Source organism: Sebastes umbrosus, chromosome 8 (genome assembly GCF_015220745.1).
Source record: "Sebastes umbrosus isolate fSebUmb1 chromosome 8, fSebUmb1.pri, whole genome shotgun sequence".
NCBI lineage: Eukaryota > Metazoa > Chordata > Actinopteri > Perciformes > Sebastidae > Sebastes > Sebastes umbrosus.
In genome coordinates, this window is record NC_051276.1 from 35,174,622 (window position 1) to 35,197,584 (window position 22,963).

Consider the following 22,963-nt stretch of genomic DNA (forward strand, 5'->3'; position numbering starts at 1 on the left):
GGAACACTGAGACACAGAGAGGTGACTGTCTCTGGATTTAAACAGGCCGATGTTTGAGATTTCAGAGTGTCCTTAAACGCACCGACAAAAATAAACATACTAAATATAAAGCCCTATCTTACACCTGGCGCGAAGCGGCGAACAGCAGCACTCAGAGCAGTGCAACTGTCATCGCTAGTTTCAGACCGACGCAGTTGTCATTTTCACGCCCAGCGCCCGCGTTGTGTAATGGCATCAGCCTCCGTCATTTCCACACTTCGCATTCGTTGTCTATGTAAAAAGCCGTGCAATGCATTCTGGTAGCATGGCGGTGCGATTCAAGTGACGTGGCATCACGTCGCTCGCTCCTCATTTGCATAAAATTGAGGTCTCGGCTACTTTATGCAAATTAGGGGTGTCCGGCGCGACTCTCTGCCTCTGGAAACTAACCAACTAACCGTTGTCGATCATAATTAAAGACAGATTTAGCATCAATGTGGCTTATTTTTCTCATTAAATGTTTTCAGAAACACATTTGGGTGAACTGTTTTCATGAAATAAGAGAAGAAAGTTTCCAAACGAGCCGCCGTGTTGGTTCCGGTTTGAAAGCTGGGAGCAGCAGCCCACGAGGGAAAGCGCTCGTCCAATCAGGAGCCTAGTGGCAGCCGATCAAGCGTCCGATGCTGGGAAGAGAGGCGATCCCTCGCGATAAAAAACGCCCATGAGGACATGTAGCATAAGTAGCAAATGTACTTGCGCCCATCTGTGCACCCGTGGGCGTGTTGGTCTTAAAATGAGGTGTGGTCAGGTGCATTGTTGGCACATTGTTATCTTGAGGCAGCAGAAAGCGATTGACCAACAAAAACCTGGTCTAAAGTCTGGCGCAGTATTTTCCTGTTACGACCAAAACTCCCCTCTGATTAATGAAGAGACTAAATACAACCCCTTTGCCCCTTGCGCCTTACTTTGCACCCAGATTATACACATCTTAACTAGCAAAAGTAGAGTTGGACACGCCCTAAATGCACTTGTGCCATTCACTTTAGACCATTAGATGGTTAAAATAGGGCCCTTAGTCTGTTGTGGATCATCTATCTGCAGAAAGCTTCAAATCTCTGATTTTGTTACAAGAGAAGTGAAACCAACGGCTGCCCCGGTGGAAGGATATCAGAGGATTTAGTGCAGCTGGATGGTCCCTGAACGTCTCATCAGGCTGCAGCTGAAGCAGCTTCTTTCTTTAGGTTCACACGGTTTGTTTTCTCTCTACAAGACGAGGTGTAATTAGAGTGATGCTCCGGCCTCAGAACTGTCCCGTCTCAGTCTCATTATCTCCGTGGTCAGAGCTGCTCTCTACTCCAAAAAGAAGGCCTAAACCTGCTCAACATGCTCCCGTTAATTCAGGTTATTCTGTTTTACTGTACTTGTTCTGCTTCAGAGGAACAGAACGATCCATTCAAGATGCTTTTCTCTGGTTTTATTGGAGAACAACCCCCCCCCCCCCCCTCACTCCCCCACTGAGCACTCAGGATGCTTTAAAAAAGCTGAAAGTGAAGCAGTAACCCGAACAGAGAAGTTTCCTCCTCCACCGTAAAACACAAACACACGACCTGCCACCCACACGCTGCACACGCACGCACGCACGCACGCACGCACGCACGCACGCACGCACGCACGCACGCACGCACGCACGCACACACACACACACACACACACACACACACACACACACACACACACACACACACACACACACACACACACACATTAACAGAAAGTTACCTCATCTCATGTCATGTCAGATGTCGGTTAGGTCTTCATCAGAGAACTTTAGCAGCATAGAAGACAAACGTATCTACACATTTACCATCAACCAGAGTGGAAAAAGTATCTTTACTTCGCCAAAACATAAAGTCAAATTGTGGCACCATCACTGAACTATAGGCCGTTATTAAATATTGACAAAGCATCCTAAAAGAACAGAAAGAAAAACACTGCAGCAGCTCTTAGAACATGTTCTCATCCCAACTCGTCACACACTGACTCTTAGTCCGGACCGCTTGGCATCACTGTCTAAGCATTGACTTTTTATAAAGTAGACGTAGTCACCGTGACGTCAACCACCGGTTTGTGGACTGCTGCTTTGAAGCCTCGAGTTCTGGATTTTGGCTGTCGCCATCTTGGTGGTTTTTGGCCATTGCCATCTTGGTTTATGGCTGTCACCATCTTGTTTTTTTGCAACCAGAAGTGACACTAGAGAGTGGAGCTAAGTACAACTGAACGCTGAATTAGACATTTGACCAAAATGTTCCAAATTAATTGTGATGAAGTGAAAACACACTGTGAAAGGGTTAAAGTTGTAAGTCTAAAACATGGACAACTTCCAGACCAGACAACGCCGTGGTAGTGACCTGTCAATCACAATGTAGCCCCGCCCTAAAGCATCCCCTGCTTTATGGTCTATCTGACTCTAAATGGGACCATAATTTACTAAATGAACATCATGCTGTATTGAAGAAGACTTGAAACTAGAGATTGAGACCATAAACTCATGTTTACAATGTTTACTGAGGTAATAAATCAAGTTAGAAGTAGCGTCTGTGTTTTTAAGGACAATATGAAACAAAGCTGACTTTACCAGGAATGTAAATATACTGCTGAATCCTTTACGTTGAATTGAATCAATCACCAGGTTACACCAGAGAAACGCTAACGCTCCTCCAGTAGCAGTATGTAGCCACGCAGCAGCTAGCGGCGAGCTACCTTACAGCAGCAGAAACACGTGTGCATCGTTAAACCTTCATGTTAAAGGAAAAAGTGATCAAGCTGAACAACAGCTCCTTTTTTATGACGTTTGTGTAAAGATCAAAGACGGGTGGACTTTATCGCAGCGCTGTGCACTTCCCTCTCAGGAGTACAAGGAGCAGCCGCCGCTGGTTCCAATGAGAAGCAGGTGTCGCCTCCATAATGAGGGCTGGCCGCCTGGAGGGGCCTCCTGCACACAGGACACATAAAGAGCCATGGAAACACCAAACACAATAGCACTGCCTTCATCACCAACATCATCATCATCATCATCATCATCACATTTACACAAAGCAAATACTGAGAGTTTTCTTCCTAAAAATTCTGATTGATGTGTTTGCTGCAAATACAGCTGCTGATTTTAATATTGTTATTATTCAGTGGGTTTATTTTCCGTCTAAAGTTATGCATTCTAATTTATCTTATTTTATTTGTATGCTATTTTATCAAGTATGTTTTATTTTACATCTTATTTTCTCTGTTTATTTTCCTTTATTGTAAAACACTTTATGTTGCATTTCTTGTATGAAAGGTGCAACATCCCAACTTGTCACATAGCGCCGCTTTGGCGTTACGCTCCTTTCTTCCTTGACGTCACGCACCTTCCGTCACGCTCCTTCCTTGGCGTCACGCTCCTTCCTTCCTTGATGTCACGCCCTTTTGGTCACGCTCCTTCCTTGGCGTCACGCTCCTTCCTTGGCGTCACACCCCTTCCGTCACGCTCCTTCCTTGAAGTCACGCTCTTTCCTTGGCGTCACGCTCCTTGCTTGGCGTCACGCCCCTTCCGTCACGCTCCTTCCTTGAGGTCACGCCCCTTCCGTCACGCTCCTTCCTTGAGGTCACGCCCCTTCCGTCACGCTCCTTCCTTGGCGTCACGCTCCTTGCTCCTTGGCGTCACGCTCCTTGGCGTCACGCTCCTTGGCAACACACTCCTTGGCGTCACGCTCCTTGGCATCACACTCCTTGGCGTCACGTCCCCCCTTGGCGTCACGCCCGCTAGGATTAGGCAACAAAACCACTATAGTTCGGTTTAGGAAAGAACTACATGGTTGAGCTTTAAACTACCTTGTTTGTACAGTGTAAATGAAACTGAACGTTGTGAACACGGTGACATGAACGAACACCTGATCGTAACGTGAAACCAACAGCGGTGTCCTGGTGAAAGCCTTGTGTTTGTTGGACCCATACACCACGCCCCCCCCCCCCCCCCCCCCCCCCCCCCCCTCCAGCCCGCCATGTGTGTCTTTTCGCTCTTTAAACGACGTCATCGCAGCACTTTCTCAGAGCGCTTACTGTTGCTGCTGATGGGTTTACATGATAGTTAATGGAACGCCCGTTGCGTCTCATACCGGCGCTTAAGGGTGCATTGTGCAACGGTGTCACACGCCAACGGCCGTGACAAAGCGTCGGTGTTTGACACCCGGTGTTACCTACAGTATTTGGGAATGACTGAGACTGACTGACATCTCACTGAAGCTTCGTTGCACCTGTTAGTGTGGGACAAGACGTTATTACCCTCATTAGTACACAGAGTCTGGTGACAACACGTAATTACCATCATAACTCCTCCCACCTTCATCCTGACCGGAGGTGGAACTTACCAGAATAAGTGAAAACACCTGTACAGGGCTTTCAACAACCACTAAGGAAACATCATCATTTAGGAGTAAAGGAGTCATTCATGTGGTTAGTCTGTACAGTTAGTAGCATTTGGTGCACATTTTAAACATGCATGTAAAAGAAACCCCGAGTGGAGAATGTACATAAAGTGTGCAGGTTGAGTCCAGACTGGGTCCCTGGTAGCATCATGTAACCCTTCCTCAGACAGTGAGAAGAGCTCGTTCCTGCTGTAAAGCAGCTGTAACAGAAGCTAATAGGAGCCAGACTCAATAAAAACACTGTAAACCACCAGAACAGAACCTGATTCCTCATCAGCCAGCTGACCTCTGACCTCCGCACGCCGTCCATTAAACATCAGAGAGGTGGCTCATGTTTCTGTGCTTTTTAGCTTCTGTAGTTGGTGCTCTTTTCTGTCCAATCATGGTACATTAGAGAGCTAGAGGAGGCATCAAACAATGAGGCTTTGTCACAGACGTCGGTGTGTGAGACCGCCGTACTTCACAATTTTCTTGGGAGACTCACAGTTTCCATTGCCCACTCCCTGTTTCCTCCCGGCGTCACAGTTCTCACGATTTATGACAAATTTTCACAACTGTTTGTCTTACAGTGAGTATAAAACTTCAACTTCCAACCGAACGACAATAGAGCCACACCTATGGTTTATTTCCTGGTGGAAGAGAGCTGCTTGCATTTGGACAAAATGTCAGAAAAATGTCAGAAAAAAAGTCTGACAAATGTCCGAAGAAATTAAAAAAAATGTCCAACAAATGTCCGAAAAATTAAAAAAAAAATGTCCGAAAAATGTCCAAAAAACTGTAAAAAAAAAAGTCAGGAAACATTGAAAAAAATTTCAGAAAAATGTCTGGAAAAAGTTCCAAAAACTTCCGACAATCGTCAGAAAAAATGTCAGAAAAAGTCTGAAAAAGTCTGAGAAAAGTAAAAAGAAATCAGACACAACAGTGAGCTGCGCTCGCCGCTGGGTCACAGCGTACAGCGCCCAAAGTTGGGCTTTGCTGGACGCAGTGAAAAGCCGTTGTGTCTGATAGGACCTTCAGTGAGTGAGAGAAGAACAAAAACAAGACTTTCATTCAGGTGACCTCTGTTCGTGTCCCGTGTGTCACATTACAATCAGCTGCTTGTTCGTGTTCACAACGTTCAGTCTCATTTTCACTTCACAAACGTAGTAGTTTTAAACCCATCCATGTAGTTCTCTCCTAAACCCAACTAAAGTGGTTTTGTTGCCTAATCCTAAAAGTGACACAGAAAGGGGTGTGACAAAGCGGCGTGACAAAGCGGCGGTATGTGAGGAGTTGGGATGAGAACGTGTTGGGTATTTACTATCCAGTTTCTATTTTTTATTTTGGCTTTACTGTTTGAGACATCCTTACCTGCCACCTGCTCACCTGATTTGTCCGTGTGTGATCAGATGATTTCTCCAGACCAGCGTCCATCTGCTGCCTGACGGACGAGGCTCTGAGCTCCAGCCGGATGTTACCGATCATCTTCCAGATACACTGCTGTCAGACACAGTCCACATCCCTCCAATATCCTGCTACAAGTTCTCTTCTTTTAACTACAGTTCACCACATTCTAGTGTTCATTCAATCAGACCTTCATCAGGACATGAGACACTTTAAAAACTGACTTGGATCGACGGCTCTCTGCAGCACGTAAACGTATAAATACATCAGAATAAAGTAAATGATACAAACTGATAAAAAGGTTGTGCTGTGTCTTTGCCAACACTGAGAAGGAGATTAACCAGACTTCTCCTCCATTGTCAAAAGCAGCACAACCCCAGGAGGAAGAGGAGGAGGAGGAGGAGGAGGAGTCATCAATTATCAATCAACACACCTGAATGATAGAAGACGCTGCACTATTTTAACACTTATATAAAGGCATTGTGAAAATATACTTACTTATGATGTTTCATATCTTTTCACATCAAAAGGACAAATAAAAGGAGCTTAATTTTTCATTTAAATTAAGAGGATTGCTCCAATGAATAAATGGATTACAATATATTAAAGGGTTTAATCCTCTGAGACCAACAATAGACCGGTTTTAGTCTTCTTTAGGGGGGCCAGGGGGTCTTTATGGGGAGATATCAGGTCAACAGTAGATGTCACATCCTCACAATGCCTTTGTGGACGTGACAGAGTTCACACCAAAGAGATAAAAATAATCCTCCTCCTGACCAAACCTCCTCAGCGAGCTGAGCAGCACCAACAATTACAGCCGTGTTGGGTTTGGCCGGGTCTCCTCTACCATCACTCCACTCTTACAAAAGCTGTTGTCATCTGTCCAATACTCATTGTGTTCTTATTTTTAGACCCTCCATCCATCCAACCATCCTACCAAGAGTCATTTCTTCTTCATGCCTGAAGCTGCAGAGGGCCCTGGACCGTTGTTTATCTCCCCGTGTCTCTCCTTCTGGCCCTGAACCACTGTTGAACCACCCTTATGAAAGCTGTGGTCACTGAGCCCACGGCTGAAAAACAAACCTCTGCTTTTGGTTTCTTTTTCTGTCAGATTTAGGACAATTACAGCAGAGTGTGACTCCCACATAAGATGAAGAGTAGCTCTGTTTCTTCACATCTGACGATCAGTATCCAGATCATGCAGCAGCTGATGAACTTCTTTTTAAAAGAGAAACACAATCATCCCTATTGGACTTGGATTCATCAGGTGACACAAACACAAAGACTCCTGAAGAATCATCATGTTGCTCTGCTGAAGTAGCCACCTGGTTGCTAACATGTTAGCCTGTGTGTCTGAGTTATTCTGCCCCCTAGTGGCTGAAAAAACGACGAATCAATGGAAAGTAGCCTATTAATTGTGTCCCTATTAATTGGCTCTAAAGTTTTATTAGCAGTGTCACGGCTGACGGTAACATTCCTCCCACCACGAACCCTGCTGTGAAACTGGAACACAGAAACCTTTGTTTATCCTGGAGAAAATCCCCCCTGAAACTGAATCCACAAAAGAACATTCCAGATGTTCCAGGTGTTAATTTATTTCATAATCTCACATAAATGGTGCCTTAAGGTGGAAGTTCTCTGCAGGATTCAGAGTTTAGTAAAAGGTTTCTGTCTCTCTGCCGCCCTCTGCTGATATCAGCACGCCAGATGGACATTTTGTCTGCAAATACATTTTATTTGAATTCTGACGGCGTCAAATATGATTATATTTATTATAGAGGAGTAATCAGTCAAATATGATTTTGATGGCTTTTTTTGGGGTAATTTGCAGCAACTATGGAGTCATGCTGTAGGAGTGGTATGAAAAAGAATAAACCTGTGAAAGAATAAGGAAAAATAAAGGGCTAAAAATAAATAAATGACATTATCTAAAAATAAACAAAAAACAAAAAATATAATACTTCATATGCAATAAATAAATAATTATATTTAAAAAATATATAAAGAAATATATAAAGAAATAAATGAACAAATAAATGTGATGTTTGAATTTTGTTATTTCACTTTATATTTCACATTTTCATTTATTATTTTATTTATCTCTCTACATATTTCCACTTTTATTATTTACTTATTTCTTCTTGTATTTACTTCTCTTTATATTTCCAGTTTCTATATAGTTATTTATTATTTTATATAGTTCTCTTTATACTGACACATTTTTTATATACTTATTTATTTATTTCTATCTATATTTACACACTTTTATTTACTTATTCCTGAATTTATTTCTCTTTATATTTACACATTTTTCATTTACTGATTTATTCTTTTATTTATTTCTCTTTATATTTACACATTTTCTATTAACTTATTTATTCTTGTATTTATTTCTCTTTATTTTTCCATATTCTTTATTTACTGATTTATTATTGTATTCAATTCTCTTTATATTTACACATTTTTATTTACTTATTTATTCTTTTATTTATTTCTCTTTATATTTACACATTTTCTATGAACTTATTTATTCTTGTATTTATTTCTCTTTATTTTTCCATATTCTTTATTTACTTATTTATTCTTTTATTTATTTCTCTTTATATTTACATATTATTTTATTTACTTATTTATTCTTTTATTTATTCCTCTTTATATTTACACCTTTATTTTCTTATTTATTTACAGATTAATTCTGCTTTTTGGCTGCATAACTTCATCATATAATACCTAGAACATAATATTAGGGCTGTAACTAACGAATATTTTCATTATCGGTTAATCAGTCGATTATTTTCTAGATTAATCGATTAGTTTGGTCTGTAAAATGTCAATCAGTGTTTCCCCAAAGTCCAAGATGACGTCCTCAAATGTCTTGTTTTGTCCTCAACTCAAACACATTCAGTTTACTCTCATAGAGGAGGAAAGAAACCAGGAAATATTCACATTTAAGAAGCTGGAATCAGAGAATTTAGACTTTTTTTTCTTAAATAATGACTCTAAATAGTTGGCAATATCAACTAATCATTGCAGCTCTAAATAATATATATATATATATATATATATATATATGGGTATCTCTATAAACTTTGGGATGTTTTTGTGGAGTTTAAAATGTGAAATAAGACACAGTCTCTGCTGTTCTGTTTGACACATTTGAGTGTTTATTAGAAGGAAACCAGACGGAGACATGAGAGAGTACAGAGTGGAAACGACTTGGGACGACAGAACACAACGTTCCCAATATATTAATATACACAGCTACTAGCCTATGTACAATACACGTCTGAAGCAGGACAGAAAATAATAATAAAGAAATAAAAACCCAACACCTTCCCAGAACAGAAAACAATCAGCTACTATAAATTCTGATAGATAATCAATAATCAATAAACAATTATCACACCTAATCTGCATTCACACACTGAGATATTATAGATCACTTATACTGTACACTATCTGTCTATCTCTCTAATGGAACCACAACGAAATACACACAGGCTCACTGTAGCAAAGGACTCTGGGAGATTGAGTTCAGTGGTTTCCTTTCTTTCCGTCGCCCCTCGTTTCATCACGTGGTTTAATCACGCCGTTTAATCACGCCGTTTAATCACGTGGTTTAATCACGCCGTTGACCACTTTAATCCCAACTATCTCCCACAGTGCTCAGAGGAATGTCAAAAACACTCATTTTCTCTTAAACACACACTCACAAACACTCGTAGAAGATACAGTACAGATAAAAACACTGAAAGATGCACTCAGACTGAAAACAGATTTGGTCTTCCTCCCTCTCTCCTGTCAAAGTTGATTTGCGCCATTTTTAAACGATTTTGCTCGAAGGGAAGATTCAGACTACCGACACTGAGCGGCTGAAACATTAAAATAATGACGACATTTTAAATTGGATAATTATCGGGGCTGGGACGATGCAAGTAACGCTGATCGATATTAAGATTTATTGTGATTGTTGTTAACTTTTTTAACACTAGTCCTCTCTCCAGCGGCTCCCTGTGGAGGTTTAAACATGGAAATGAATAACTTTGTTTACATTTTCATTTTTATTTATTATTGTTGTAGGTCTATGGTACGATGGTATGACGGAGTATTAGGGCCACATTGAGGGAAAAAATAATCTGAGATTTAGAGAAATAAAGTCATAATATTACACACTAGTCATTTTTTTTTCTTGTAGATTTATGACTATTCTCTTAATATTAAAAAAAATGTTCTGGTAAAGTTATGACTTTATTCTTGTAATTTTTGGATATTTTTCAGACTTTTTTTCGGAAATATTTCAGACATTTTTCAGACTTTTATTCAGACATATATCGGCCTTTTTTTGGACGTATTTCTGACTTTTATTTAAACAAATTTCTGTTTTTTTAGGACTTTTTGTTCGGACATACTTTGGCATTTTTTCTGACATATTTCAGCCTTTTTTTTTAGAAGTTAGCGTGCAGCTTTAGCCGTGATGTCTAGCTCTGCTTTTCCTGTCAATGTGTGAAACCCAAAGTGTTTCCATCCTTTACTGGATGTGTAGTGTTTACCACGCTGGATTTAACATGTGAGGCTGCAGGTCGTATCCACGACGACCCTCCAACGTTTTATAATCTCTGAGGTTTGTTTTGGTTGACGGATACGGAACGGATATGACGTCACGTTACTCAGACTACCACAATAAAAGCGGTAACTTCCTTCTACCTCCACATAGACTCAGATGAAGCAGATATATCCATTCTGGCATTAAAACATCTATTTTTAAAATCCCGACACGCAGGTGAATTTGTTGTCCCAGCCCTCGTTTCAACGCAGCCTCTCGGCACCGTGACGTTTTGAACCTCAGCTGAACGACGTTCATTAAGACCAACCAAAGTGAAATACTGTAAAACTAGAAAAACAAATAAAATAGAATAAAAATCTAAAACTACACTAGAATTTGACCCTAACCCTAGCTCCAGTGTGGGTTAATATATGAACATGAATAACTGAGAGACACAGACAGTGCTTTACAATAATAATAATAATAATAATAATAATAATAAAAACCACAGGGACAGGAGAAACTACCGAGACTGAAGAGTCTGTCCAGTTTTTTGGCATCTTTAAAAAGCCAAAGAGAAGAAGAAGAAGATAAAGTTTAGGGCTCCTTTGGCACCATAAAGGGTCTTTAAAGACATCAGCAATGATAGAAATCTTAAAAAGCTTAGAAATGTTTGTTCACTAACGCCGGAGAGGTTCGTCTCTCCTCCAAGGCGACCAGCTGCTGTTACCACAAAGCAAACCCACCTCCAGTTCTGACAGTCTCTTCGTCCCCTCCGACAGCGACGTCCTCTCGTAACGTGATTCCAGTTCTCCTCCGTCTCCTCTGATGTCGGTCTGTCGTCGTACAGGAGCGAGTTCATCCCGGCGGCCTCGGCCTCGGCCTCACTGGTTGACGTGGGGCCTCAGGGCTTGGTATAGACCCTCGAAGGTGGGTCGGTCGGGGATGTCGCGACCCCAACAACGCATCATCAGCTCGAAGAGAGAAGGAGGGCAGAGCGGAGGGCCGTAGAGGAAGATCTAGTAGGAAAATACAGCGGGAATTAAAGCCAGGGTTGGCATCATAATAACCTTTCAGCATATTGTAATTCAAGCGTTCTGAGAGAAAACTAGACTTCTGCTCCTCCTCACGGCTCTGTTTTCCTATACAATAGCATCGATGACCAATAAAACGTAATGCTGGTTATTAGTGATATCGTTAGGCTATATGATGTCAATGATGCAAAGTCTAAAGTGCTGCTGCAGTGACGGACTCTCCTATAGGTCAGTGTTCAACCCTACAGATGAAGCAGTATTTACTCGTATTCCATCATTACCAGTTGCAGATGTTTATGCATAAGTTATATATAGATCAATAAGGTCATTTCCAGTCCCGCTAATCATCTAGTGGCCCTTCAGATGAATCTTGGGGCCACAGCTGTTGTGTAAAACTGGTGCAACAATGACTGAACAGCTCCCTCGTGTGGTGGAACTGCTTCATGCTTCATGTGAACTGGTGAGCAAATAATGGGAGTTTGTCACCAGCTGGTTTTATGTGGTGCTACAAGTCTAAAAGGTTTACGTACTCCTGACCTGGATCCATGATGACAAACATGCAGCTTTATTCCAATTGTATATATATAATAATAAAAGACCCCTCAGAGAGCGTCTGATCGGCCTCACCTGTCTGCCCTGGTTCCTGAAGAACTCGCCAGTGTTCTCGATGACCTGTTCGTCTGACAGCAGGCTGTAGGGCTGCTCCTTACACAGAGTGAAGATCTCCCACAGGGTGACGCCGAACGCCCACACGTCACTGGCCGTGGTGAACTTCCCCTGGAGGAGTCGCATCGTCAGTAAACACGTCTTTTCACATAATATACAGCTGCAGAAATGCTCTTTAAACCAAGAGATCCACTGACATTCATAATGTATGTAAGAGTAAAGTTATTCAAAGGAAAGATTAAGGCCTGAAGCATCATCAGGAGCAGGAATATGGAGTCATAGGAGTGCCATAAAAAGAATAAATCTGGAAAGGAATAAGAAAACAAATGTGGAAATATAAAGAGGAATAAATATAAGAAAAAATAAATATGGAAATATAAAGACAAATATAATATATAAAAAAATAATTATAAGAATTTTTATTAATTTTCATATTTATTTTTGCATATATTTATTTATATATTTTTAAAAAGATGTATTTATTTATTTATTACATATGAATTACTCTATTTTTTCTGTGTATTCTTAACATTTATTTGTTCATTTTTTTATTTATATTTTTCTAAAAAACATATATTTATTGCATATAAATTACTATTTTTTTTCTTTACATGTTACACATTTATTTGTTTATTTATTTTTGTTTATATCTATTTATATATTTCTAAAACAAATATGCATTTATCTATTTATTGCATATAAATTACTGCATTTTTTCCGTATATATTTCTTTCTTTTTAACATTTATTTGTTCATTTATTTTTGTGGATATTCATTTATATAATTCTAAAAAGATATATTTATTTAATGCATATAAACTACTCTTTTTTTGAATATTTTTCACATTTATTTGATCATTTATTTTTGTATATCTTTATTTATATATTTCTAAAAAGTATATATTTATTAATTTATTTGTTGCATATAAATGACTCTACTTTTTTGTTTTTATTAAATTTTTTAAATATTTTTGTTAATTTTTTATATATATGTTCATTTAATTTTGTATATATTTCTACCTATATATATTTATTTATTTATTGCATAAAAAATACTCTATTTTTTCTGCATATTATCTTTATTTTTTTTGTATTTATTTTTAGATAATGTAATGTATTTGTTTTTATCCCTTTATTTTTCCTTATTCTTTAACAGATTTGTTCTATATTATGGCACTCCTATGACTCCATACCGGTAGAGGTGTCAGGTGACAGCTAACCAACACCAGGTGTAAATGCTGTTAACCCCTCCCTCACCAGCAGGATGCTCTCCCAGGCCATCCATCGGATGGGCAGCACCGCCCGGCCCTGGATGCGGTAGTAGTCGCTGCTGTACAGGTTCCGGCTCATCCCGAAGTCGGCGATCTTGATGGTGAGGCGGCGGTCCAGCAGGCAGTTCCTGGTGGCCAGGTCGCGGTGCACGAAGTTCAGAGACGCCAGATACTTCATCCCAGACGAGATCTGCACCGACATGTGGAGGAGGTCGGACAGACTGGAGGAGGAGGAGGAGGGGGAGGTGAAGAAGAAGGAGGAGGAGGAGGAAGAGGAGGGGGAGGAAGAGGAAGAGGAGGAGGAGGAGGAGGAGGAGGTGGAGGAGGAGGAGGAGGTGGAGGAGGAGGAGGAGGAGGTGGAGGAGGAGGAGGAGGAGGAAGAGGAGGAGGAGGAGGTGGAAGAGGAGGAGGACGAGGAGGATGAGGAGGAGCAGGAGGAGGTGGAGGAGGACGAGGAGAAGAAGGAGGAGGAGGAGGAGGAGGAAGCGGTGGAGGAAGAGGAGGGGGAGGAGGTGGAAGAGGAGGAGGACGAGGAGGATGAGGAGGAGCAGGAGGAGGTGGAGGAGGAGGAGGAGGAGGAGGACGAGGTGGAGGAGGAGGAGGAGGAGGAGGAGATGGAGGAGGAGGAGGAGGAGGAGATGGAGGAGGAGGAGGAGGAGGAGGAGATGGAGGAAGAGGAGGAGGAGAGAGAAAACAGGTTTGTGTCTCTGCGGTAAAGTTTTGTTGCATCAACGACTAGATGAGCCGGACGGATTGAACAGGTGTTGTTAGCCTATTAGCCTGTTAGCCTGTTAGCATGGTGTAAAGGTGTATCTACCTGACTGAAGGGATGTTGTTGGCGTGTTGTAAAGGTGTATCTACCTGACTGAAGGGATGTTGTTGGCGTGTTGTAAAGGTGTATCTACCTGACTGAAGGGATGTTGTTGGCGTGTTGTAAAGGTGTATCTACCTGACTGAAGGGATGTTGTTGGCGTGTTGTAAAGGTGTATCTACCTGACTGAAGGGATGTTGTTGGCGTGTTGTAAAGGTGTATCTACCTGACTGATGGGATGTTGTTGGCGTGTTGTAAAGGTGTATCTACCTGACTGAAGGGATGTTGTTGGCGTGTTGTAAAGGTGTATCTACCTGACTGATGGGATGTTGTTGGCGTGTTGTAAAGGTGTATCTACCTGACTGATGGGATGTTGTTGGCGTGTTGTAAAGGTGTATCTACCTGACTGAAGGGATGTTGTTGGCGTGTTGTAAAGGTGTATCTACCTGACTGAAGGGATGTTGTTGGCGTGTTGTAAAGGTGTATCTACCTGACTGAAGGGATGTTGTTGGCGTGTTGTAAAGGTCTATGTACCTGACTGAAGGGATGTTGTTGGCGTGTTGTAAAGGTGTATCTACCTGACTGAAGGGATGTTGTTGGCGTGTTGTAAAGGTGTATCTACCTGACTGAAGGGATGTTGTTGGCGTGTTGTAAAGGTGTATCTACCTGACTGAAGGGATGTTGTTGGCGTGCGTCAGCGTGCTCTCGATCTCCCGCTGAGACAGGAACATGTTGAGGTCTCCGTTCTCCATGTACTCCGTCACCATGCACAGCGGGTCGGACGACACGCACACGCACAGCAGCCGGATGATGTTCGGGTCGTTGAGACGAGACATGATCTTTATCTCCTTCAGGAAGTCGTTCCTGATGGAGGAGAGGAGAGGAGAGGAGAGGAGAGGAGAGGAGGGGAGAGGAGAGGAGAGGAGAGGAGAGGAGAGGAGAGGAGAGCAGAGGAGAGGAGAGCAGAGGAGGGAGAGCAGAGGAGAGCAGAGGAGAGCAGAGGAGAGGAGAGGAGAGGAGAGGAGAGAGGAGAGAGGAGAGAGGAGAGGAGAGGAGAGGAGAGGAGAGAGGAGAGAGGAGAGGAGAGGAGAGGAGAGCATTTCACCCCTTTATTCATTTATTTCCCCAAACATATTTATTTATTTATAACAGCTGTCAGTGTGTCAGTGTGCTGACTTGACTATGACTTGCCCCAAACTGCATGTGATTATCATAAAGTGGGCATGTCTGTAAAGGGGAGACTCGTGGGTACCCATAGAACCCATTTACATTCACTGATCTGGAGGTCAGAGGTCAACGGACCCCTTTGAAGATGGACATGACGAGGGTAAAAACTAGAATATTGAGTGTGTGTAAACGTAGTCACAGTCAGAGGGTGTACCTGGCTTGGCTGGTGGCGTCGGCCCTCAGCTGTTTAACAGCCACCAGCACCGAACGACCATCTCTGTCAGGGAGAGGCGACCCCTCCCCAAGGAATTCTGGGAGTCCCTCGGCCTCACACAGGTGGACCTGCAGGAGACACGTAGGTATGATATCACCATGGAGACGAGAGCATCAGAAGAATCAAATCCATTCATTGCATCATTGTGCGATGATCCCCGCTCACCTCTCCAAACTGACCCTCCCCCAGCTTCTCCCTGAAGATCAGCTGTTGCCGCGGGAACTCGGCGGCGGAGATGTCCTTCCTGGTGAGCGAGTCCACGGTGAGGGCGGGGGACGGCGTACATGTTGCTGCCCGTGACGCCCTGCAGCCGCACGATGTCCGTCTCGGCGTAGTGCGGCGCGTTGCTGTGGAAACACTGGTGCGGCGTGCACTGGGTGACGTCGGGCTCGGCGTAGCCTCCTCCACACGCTGACGGAGAGAGAAGATTGGTTAGTTATCTCCGCCAGGAGATTATGTGTTCGGTCTGTCTGTCCGAGGCTGATCTCTAAAACTACTGGACCCTCCAGCCTGATATTTATCGTGCTCAGTGACGACTGTCTGCTCAACGACTTCTAGTAGTTGTGGTGATTCAGAGTTTTTTAAAAATATATTTTATTGACTGTTTTATACCGTCATCATCTGTTGGCTCCTCCCTCCTCTTAACCTGTTGGTAGGAGAGCTAGTTAGCTGTTAGCAGCCGGTGGACAGTAGAGTCCTGTGGTGTGTTTGGCTAACAGAGCTAACAGCTAACGTAACTAAATACAGCAGGACTGACAGCGTTACACAGTGAACTGCAGTTTATCTGCACGGAGCCGCTGCAGACTGCAAACTGCTTACCCAGCAATCATGTGACGTCAGGAAGACATTCAGATCGTGTCTGTATAATGTCCGTCAGTCCAGACCCACGATTGTACGTCTGGTGGACGTGCACGTTGGGTTCAATATTTGAACGTCTGGTTAGGGGCCTTTCTGGACACCTGTGGACGTGCAACTCAGGTTGACATCAATAGTTGAATGTTAAAAAGACGTTTAAAAAAGACTTCGCCAGAACGTTCATTCTGGCTCCTCAGTGGACGGTCGACAGAAACGTTAAATTGGACTTTTGGACTTGTCTTTGCTCTGTGGGTAAAATGAGAGCGTATCTGTTGCCTGAGATGTACCAGTGAGTCTGATACACTTTTAAAATGTTGTTATCTTGAAATCACGAGTACATTTTCAAAAAAAGTTCAAATTTATTGGGCAAATCATAATTTTATCAACTGTGTCTTAGTCATTTCATTTTTGTGATTTGGAAGTTTAGAAACGTCGGTGAAGACCGTGAAGTTTCAACACTGAATATTGGGGAAACCGTGCAGTAAACTGAAGAGAGAGAATAAAGTGTGCATGCAGAGGAACGGAGAAGCAGTTCACTAAACACCAAACGTCCTCATCTCTCAGAGTCTGGTCTACGGCATCTGACAGATGTTTTACATGTCTGAAGTCACACCTTTCAGCTCTTACCACGCAGCCAGCCCGACGTCATGTGACAGGAAGTCAGCAGGAGGAGGTCATAGAGAGGGTTACCGAGGAGGAGGAGAGCTGGAGGAAGAGGAGGAGGAAACGTGGACAGACAGAGAGGGCTGGGAGGTGAAAGAGAGAAAACACTGCAGAATGAATGAGCATGCACGTCCAGCATCGTCACGGAGATATTAAAGAGAAAGAAGAAGAGACAGAGAGCTGGGACGATGTTTCTGAAGGAAATAAAGGAGGTTAGAAGCAGAGAGACGCTGAAGAGCTGCAGCAGATCTAACAGTTTAACAGTCTAAACATGAAGGAGATCTGGAGCATTTTAAAGCATCACTGATTCTGATTAGCTTCCCTTTAAGTTTCCTGAGATGAGGAATCACCAAACCTCCACAGAGGGTCAATAAAACATGAACATGATGACGTGCATGAAAAAGGGAAATTCTCCTCATCTCTCTCTCTGCTATGACTACTGTCAGGTGACACATGATGCGTTCCGGCGTGTTCACCTGAGGCCTCGGCGCTCTGCGACAGCTCCGGCAGCTTGTTCCTCAGCACCGCCGGGTTCTGGTACTGCGGGTCCAGCAGGAAGACCCTCTCGTAGTGAGGGTCGGTGTTGGCGGCGGGGCCTGAGGAAAACACAACACAACCAACCAATCAACACAAAGTCCAGACAGCCCTGCAGGAGGTTGTTTAAGCAATATGAATAAAATGTGTTCACTGAAACTGTTCAGGTGGCTGCTATCGACTAAAGACGTCTTCTCACACACGGTTCAGATATTTGAGGTTGTTTCATCAGATCCTCCGATTGTTTCTGCAACATTTATCCACCATACATCACCATCCTCTACATATCTGATTGCTGTAGGTTAGGACGTAAACACCAGTCATGTCTTGTGTATGTCTCGTGTGTGTTTTGGTGACTAAACGTAGTTTGTTGACCTCAGTGGGGACGGTGTCTACCTGTGGAGGCGTGGCCAGAGCGGGGGGGGTACCGGGGGGGTCTGGAGGATGATGGTGTCGCTGCAGGACGACAGGCGGACTGTCACCTCCTCGTCGAGGATCCGACGTGGAGCCTGCAGGAGGAGGAGGAGAGGGATAAAAGAGACCTGCATAAAAAGACCTGCAAGTCCGAAAAAAAGTTCTGAAAAATTATTGAAAAAATTCCGAAAAAAAGTTTAAAAAGAAGTCCTGAAAAAGGCGGAAAAATTTCTGAAAAAATGGCCAAAATAAAGCAGAAGAAAAGTCTGACATATGTCCAGAAAAAAGTCAGAAAAATGTTTGAAAAAACTCAGAAAAAGGCAAAAAAGGCTGAAAAATGTCCAATTTTTTTTTTGAAAAATGTCCCTAAAGGAAGTTTGAAAAAAATCTGAAATTGTTTTTTGAAAAAAGTTTGAAAAAAAAGTTTGAAAAAAATGTGTGAAAAAAGACAGAAAAATATCTATAAAAGTCTGAAAAATGTCCAAACAAATTACTGAATTTTTTTTTTTTTTTAAGTCAGAAAAAAGCAAAAGAAAGGCAGAAGAAGAGTCCGATACATGTCTGGAAAAATGTCCGAAAAAAAGTCAAAGTAAGGCCAAAGTTGATCAGGAAAAGGTGAAAATAGTTTCCAATCAGAGGTGGCAATTTTAGAGGTTTGTCCTTCCATTGTTAATTTATTAGCCCTTTGGTTTTTTGCCGTGTCATACACCAATACATACATAACATTAACAAAGCAAAGCTGTAGAATTTAATTTCCTAAAAATGAGAATAAATGGCTTCTTCTTCTTCAGTCTTTGGTTTGTGGTCTGACTGGTTCACAGCTGTTCGGCTGCTTCATGATGATTTAACATCAATAGAACCGTCTCAGATCTGACGGGTGGCTCAAAGCTGTCAGAGACTGATAGTATATATAATATATATATATATATATATATATATCTATAGATGTGTGTGATGAAGGTGTGTTTTACTCCTCTATCTCTGTACTGGGGGTTCCTCTGCTCACCTTCTCCAGCACCTTGCAGACGTACTGGCACCAGAGGATGAGGAAGATGATGATGACCAGCAGCAGGATGATGGTCACCAGGCAGCCAATCAGGACGGGCGTGTTCCCGTCATCTGGCGGCTCGCTGGCTGAGGGACTGACCGCTGTGGACAACAGGAAGAGGTCAGAGACGTAGACTTAGGATTTATCACGTAAAATGAAAAGGTCAAAGGTCATACCTGTCACAGGTGTGGTGGACATGGTGCTCTCCTTCTTCACTGGAGGGGAGGTCGACCCCAAGGTCATCAGGGTCGGGAGGACGGTGTCCTCTGAGGGACCAAGAAAGAGACCTCATTTTATTTATCTGTTTAGAAAGAGATGGTGTGTGTGTATATATATGTGTGTGTGTGTGTGTGTGTGTGTGTGTGTGTATATGTGTGTATATGTGTTACCCGACTGAAAGCAGATCTCGCTGAACATCATCCAGACGTCGGCGAAGTAAAAGCGGCAGCGGAGGGATTTGGCGGCGCGGCGGTTGAGCGGCACGGTGACGTAGCGGGCGCTCGGGTTCCTGTCGTCCAGCACCGTCTTGAACGCCACGGGCTCCGCTTCCCATCCGGCGATGAGGCGGGGCTTAAACCAACAGGAAACGGAGGAGAAGATCTTCACGCCGCGGGAGAACATGTTGTTACTGTGAACCTGGACGGAGCAGAGATAATGAAATGTTTCATAAATATAGAAAACTGAAGGTTTTTCTTTATGCAAACTAAAACTCATCATAACAATATATGCATCCTAATAAAATATATAAATATCAGCAGGTCAGAGCAGAGTCATAAAACCTAAATAAATTAAAAGAACAACAATAAAAGATAAGATAAGATAAAAGGTTAATGTGAAGTGTGAACCTTCATGGAGGTGAAGTTCCTCTGGCGGTCGAAGACGAACTCCATCTCCACGTATCCCAGACTGCTCAGCGAGTCGTTCCTCCAGCCCAGGTAGTCGTAGCCCGGCCACACGTGGTACTGACGCGTCAGCAGGAAGTCGTCCAGGCCGATCACGCCGTCCGTCAGCTGACCCAGCCCGCCCAGCAGCCTCCTATTGGACGAGACGGCCGTCAGTCACAGAGAGAGAGAGAGTTGGGGGGGAGAACAGTGATGTGATGAGTGTGTGTGTGACTCGCCTCCTCTCGTGAGCGCCGTCATACGTGGAGTCGTTGAGGCTGGCGATGGGATAACCTGGCGGCATCATGAGCTGACCCTCCGGAGCGCTGTAGGAGATCAGACCGTCTGGGGGGGGGGGGAATAACACCAACAATTAATGTTTGTTTTAATACAGGCTTCTACAAAAATACTAAATATGTACTGTTATTATGATACTAATATGTTAATATATCAACATATGTCAATTTATTACCATGAAATGAATAGTAGTATATTTCCATGTATTTATTCTACATATTTATAGAAGGCTACTCTGAAAACATCTCATACTGATTTAATGTTTTCATCAAATATATAATGGAATATCATTAAATATAATAATATAATAATATGTTAAAAAACATTTTTTTATTGTTGTTGATGAATGGATGTGTTAGTGTGGTGGTGTTGCTGTTTCTCTCCACACACTACAGGAACTAACCTGTTCAACATGTCGTTATGTGAGGGCTCTCACATTTTACACATCTGGTTAGATCTGAAACATCTGTTAGTGTTGGTCAGCATATTTAACTAAATATGCCACACCATCAGGGTGTGATGTTCATTTGATGATTTCTAAGACTAAATGTCAGATTAAAGAAATAAGAAGTAGACGGTGAACCAGACTAAACATCGGCTGGTTTGGTCGGAGCCCAGATAATGTTGAAAGGTCACAGTGAAGAAGAGTCTCTAATCCTCTGGTAACTACTTCCTGTTTTACTGCCGTGCACCTGCAGCCCAGAGAGCTCTCTTTTATTTATAATATCATCTCATGTTTGCTTGATGTGAAGTGTTTTTGTGGTGTGATAAAATCTTATTAATGGTGTGTTGGCGGGATTCGGTTTTATTGCACAAACACAAACAATCCGTCCTGATTGTGATCACACCGGGAGGTTTCTGAGGAGTTTACTGGAGGAGGAGTAAACAGTTCTGAGGAAATCACTGACAGCACGTGTGTGTGTGTGTGTGTGTGTGTGTGTGTGTGTGTGTGTGTGTGTGTGTGTGTGCGTGTGTGTGCGTGCGCCCTACCCTCCCACGGACAGCCGTACAGCTCCACCCTCATGCAGACGGTGGTGGACAGCTTGGTGACGGGGATCAGACGGACGTAGCGGGTGACGATCGGAGGGTAGAGGTCGTTGATGACGGAGGTGTAGGCGTTCTTGTTGCCCTCCATCACCTGCAGACAAACATCATTTATTAGATTATTAATATTTAGTATTCTGAATCTGCAAAGTAACAAAAGCTTTAAAATAAAGGTACTATTTGTAACTTTCAGAAAATCCCTGTTATTAATAACACCATGGCTGAAAATATGTGAAAAATAAACTAAAAAATATCTTTTGGAAAGAGGCTAAAGCATGAAAAAACATTCAGAAATATATGAAAAATATCCCAAAAATATATGAAAATTATTATTAAAATATGTGAAAATAATTAGTAATAATAATTATATGAAATATGAAAAATATATGAAAATTATTAGTAAAGTATGTGAAAAATATGTGAGAATTATTAGTAATAATAATTATATTAAATATGAAAAACATGTGAAAATTATTAGTTAAGTATGTGAAAAATATTGGAAAAATGTGGCGTTGCTGGAGCTGTCTAACAGGAAGTTGGTGTGTGAACGTCACTTCCTGTGATTCCAGTGTGAACGACCAGAAGCATCATTTTCCTTTCTCTTCCTTCCTCTTTCTCCCATTCTTCCCTTCCTCTCTCTGTTCTATCACTCCGCCACCAAGCTTCCTCTCCTCATCCTCCTCTATTCTTTCCTTCTTCCTGCTTCATTTTCCCCTCCATGTCCCATCTCCCCCGGCCGGACCCGACCACAGACTGGATCACACATGGACGTAGTCTCCGTGACGCTGCCCATAGGTCTTTGAGGAGCCGTTGTGAAGCTCAAAGTGGGCAGCTCGGGCCGTCGCCATCTTGACAGTGACGTCACAGCCTAAAGGCCGTCAATACATTTTTCCGGACTGTTATTTTTGTCATGAGTACCGTCTAGGGCTGTCGCAATAACCACCGCAAGGGATATTCCTTCACCGCGACAACAGCCCTAGTTCTGTCAAACAGAACACAAATATTACGCGGTGAAAAGCGACAGAATGAGGTTCATTTTGTGAGGTTTATTTTGTGAGCTTTGGGAGCGTGAATAAAGACATCAACCAATCACTTTGTGCAGAACAGATTGAGTTGTGTCTATATTTATGAAACAAGAACTCAGAGGCTGCGTAGTCCGAACCAAGACGGCAAACTTTATTACTCCTTTCAACCTCGACAAAGGCAGCGCAGACCAGAACCACTCCGTTTGTTCTTACCTTTCACAATGAAAGCCCTACAAATATAATATTCGCAGGAGAGTATTTCACATTTTCGTATCGTGTATTCTTCCCATCTCCCTGGTGTGTAACGGCCTTTACTCCCAGCTAATTGAAAAATGGTCAAAGAGGTGGATTGTGGGTGGAGCTGAGGCAGACCGCTAGCAGCTAGCAACCTGGTACGCTACCCAGCTGTCACTCAAACCCTTAATAACACCTAACTTTAAGCCTTAATATAATTTAAACAGGTGAGGTATATAAAAATTCACCTCCGTGCAGTTGTCATGAATGGGAAATGTAGCTCTAGAGACCACAACCTGTTTTTGTACCAGGCTGTAATCATGTTTTATTCCTGCTGTAAGTTAGATATTTGAACATGGAGGTCTACGGGCGTTGACTTGC

At 42.6% G+C, this 22,963-nt stretch overlaps 2 protein-coding genes across 2 annotated transcripts in view; one reads left to right on the top strand and one right to left on the bottom strand.

Moving 5' to 3' along the window:
• LOC119492980 (actin, non-muscle 6.2-like) overlaps nt 1–22,963 on the top strand; it is an 840,607-nt gene that overhangs the window by 540,526 nt on the left and 277,118 nt on the right. The window lies entirely within an intron of this gene.
• The window catches only part of ddr2l (discoidin domain receptor family, member 2, like), a 31,010-nt gene continuing 19,296 nt past the window's right edge, over nt 11,250–22,963 (bottom strand). Inside the window, 16 exon segments of the mRNA XM_037777863.1 lie at nt 11,250–11,384; nt 12,027–12,176; nt 13,322–13,556; nt 14,813–15,010; nt 15,528–15,655; nt 15,753–15,860; nt 15,862–15,998; nt 17,582–17,701; nt 18,036–18,063; nt 18,065–18,148; nt 19,060–19,202; nt 19,278–19,367; nt 19,491–19,737; nt 19,947–20,136; nt 20,222–20,327; nt 21,270–21,417. Of these exon segments, the coding sequence (XP_037633791.1) occupies nt 11,250–11,384; nt 12,027–12,176; nt 13,322–13,556; nt 14,813–15,010; nt 15,528–15,655; nt 15,753–15,860; nt 15,862–15,998; nt 17,582–17,701; nt 18,036–18,063; nt 18,065–18,148; nt 19,060–19,202; nt 19,278–19,367; nt 19,491–19,737; nt 19,947–20,136; nt 20,222–20,327; nt 21,270–21,417 (2,247 nt within the window).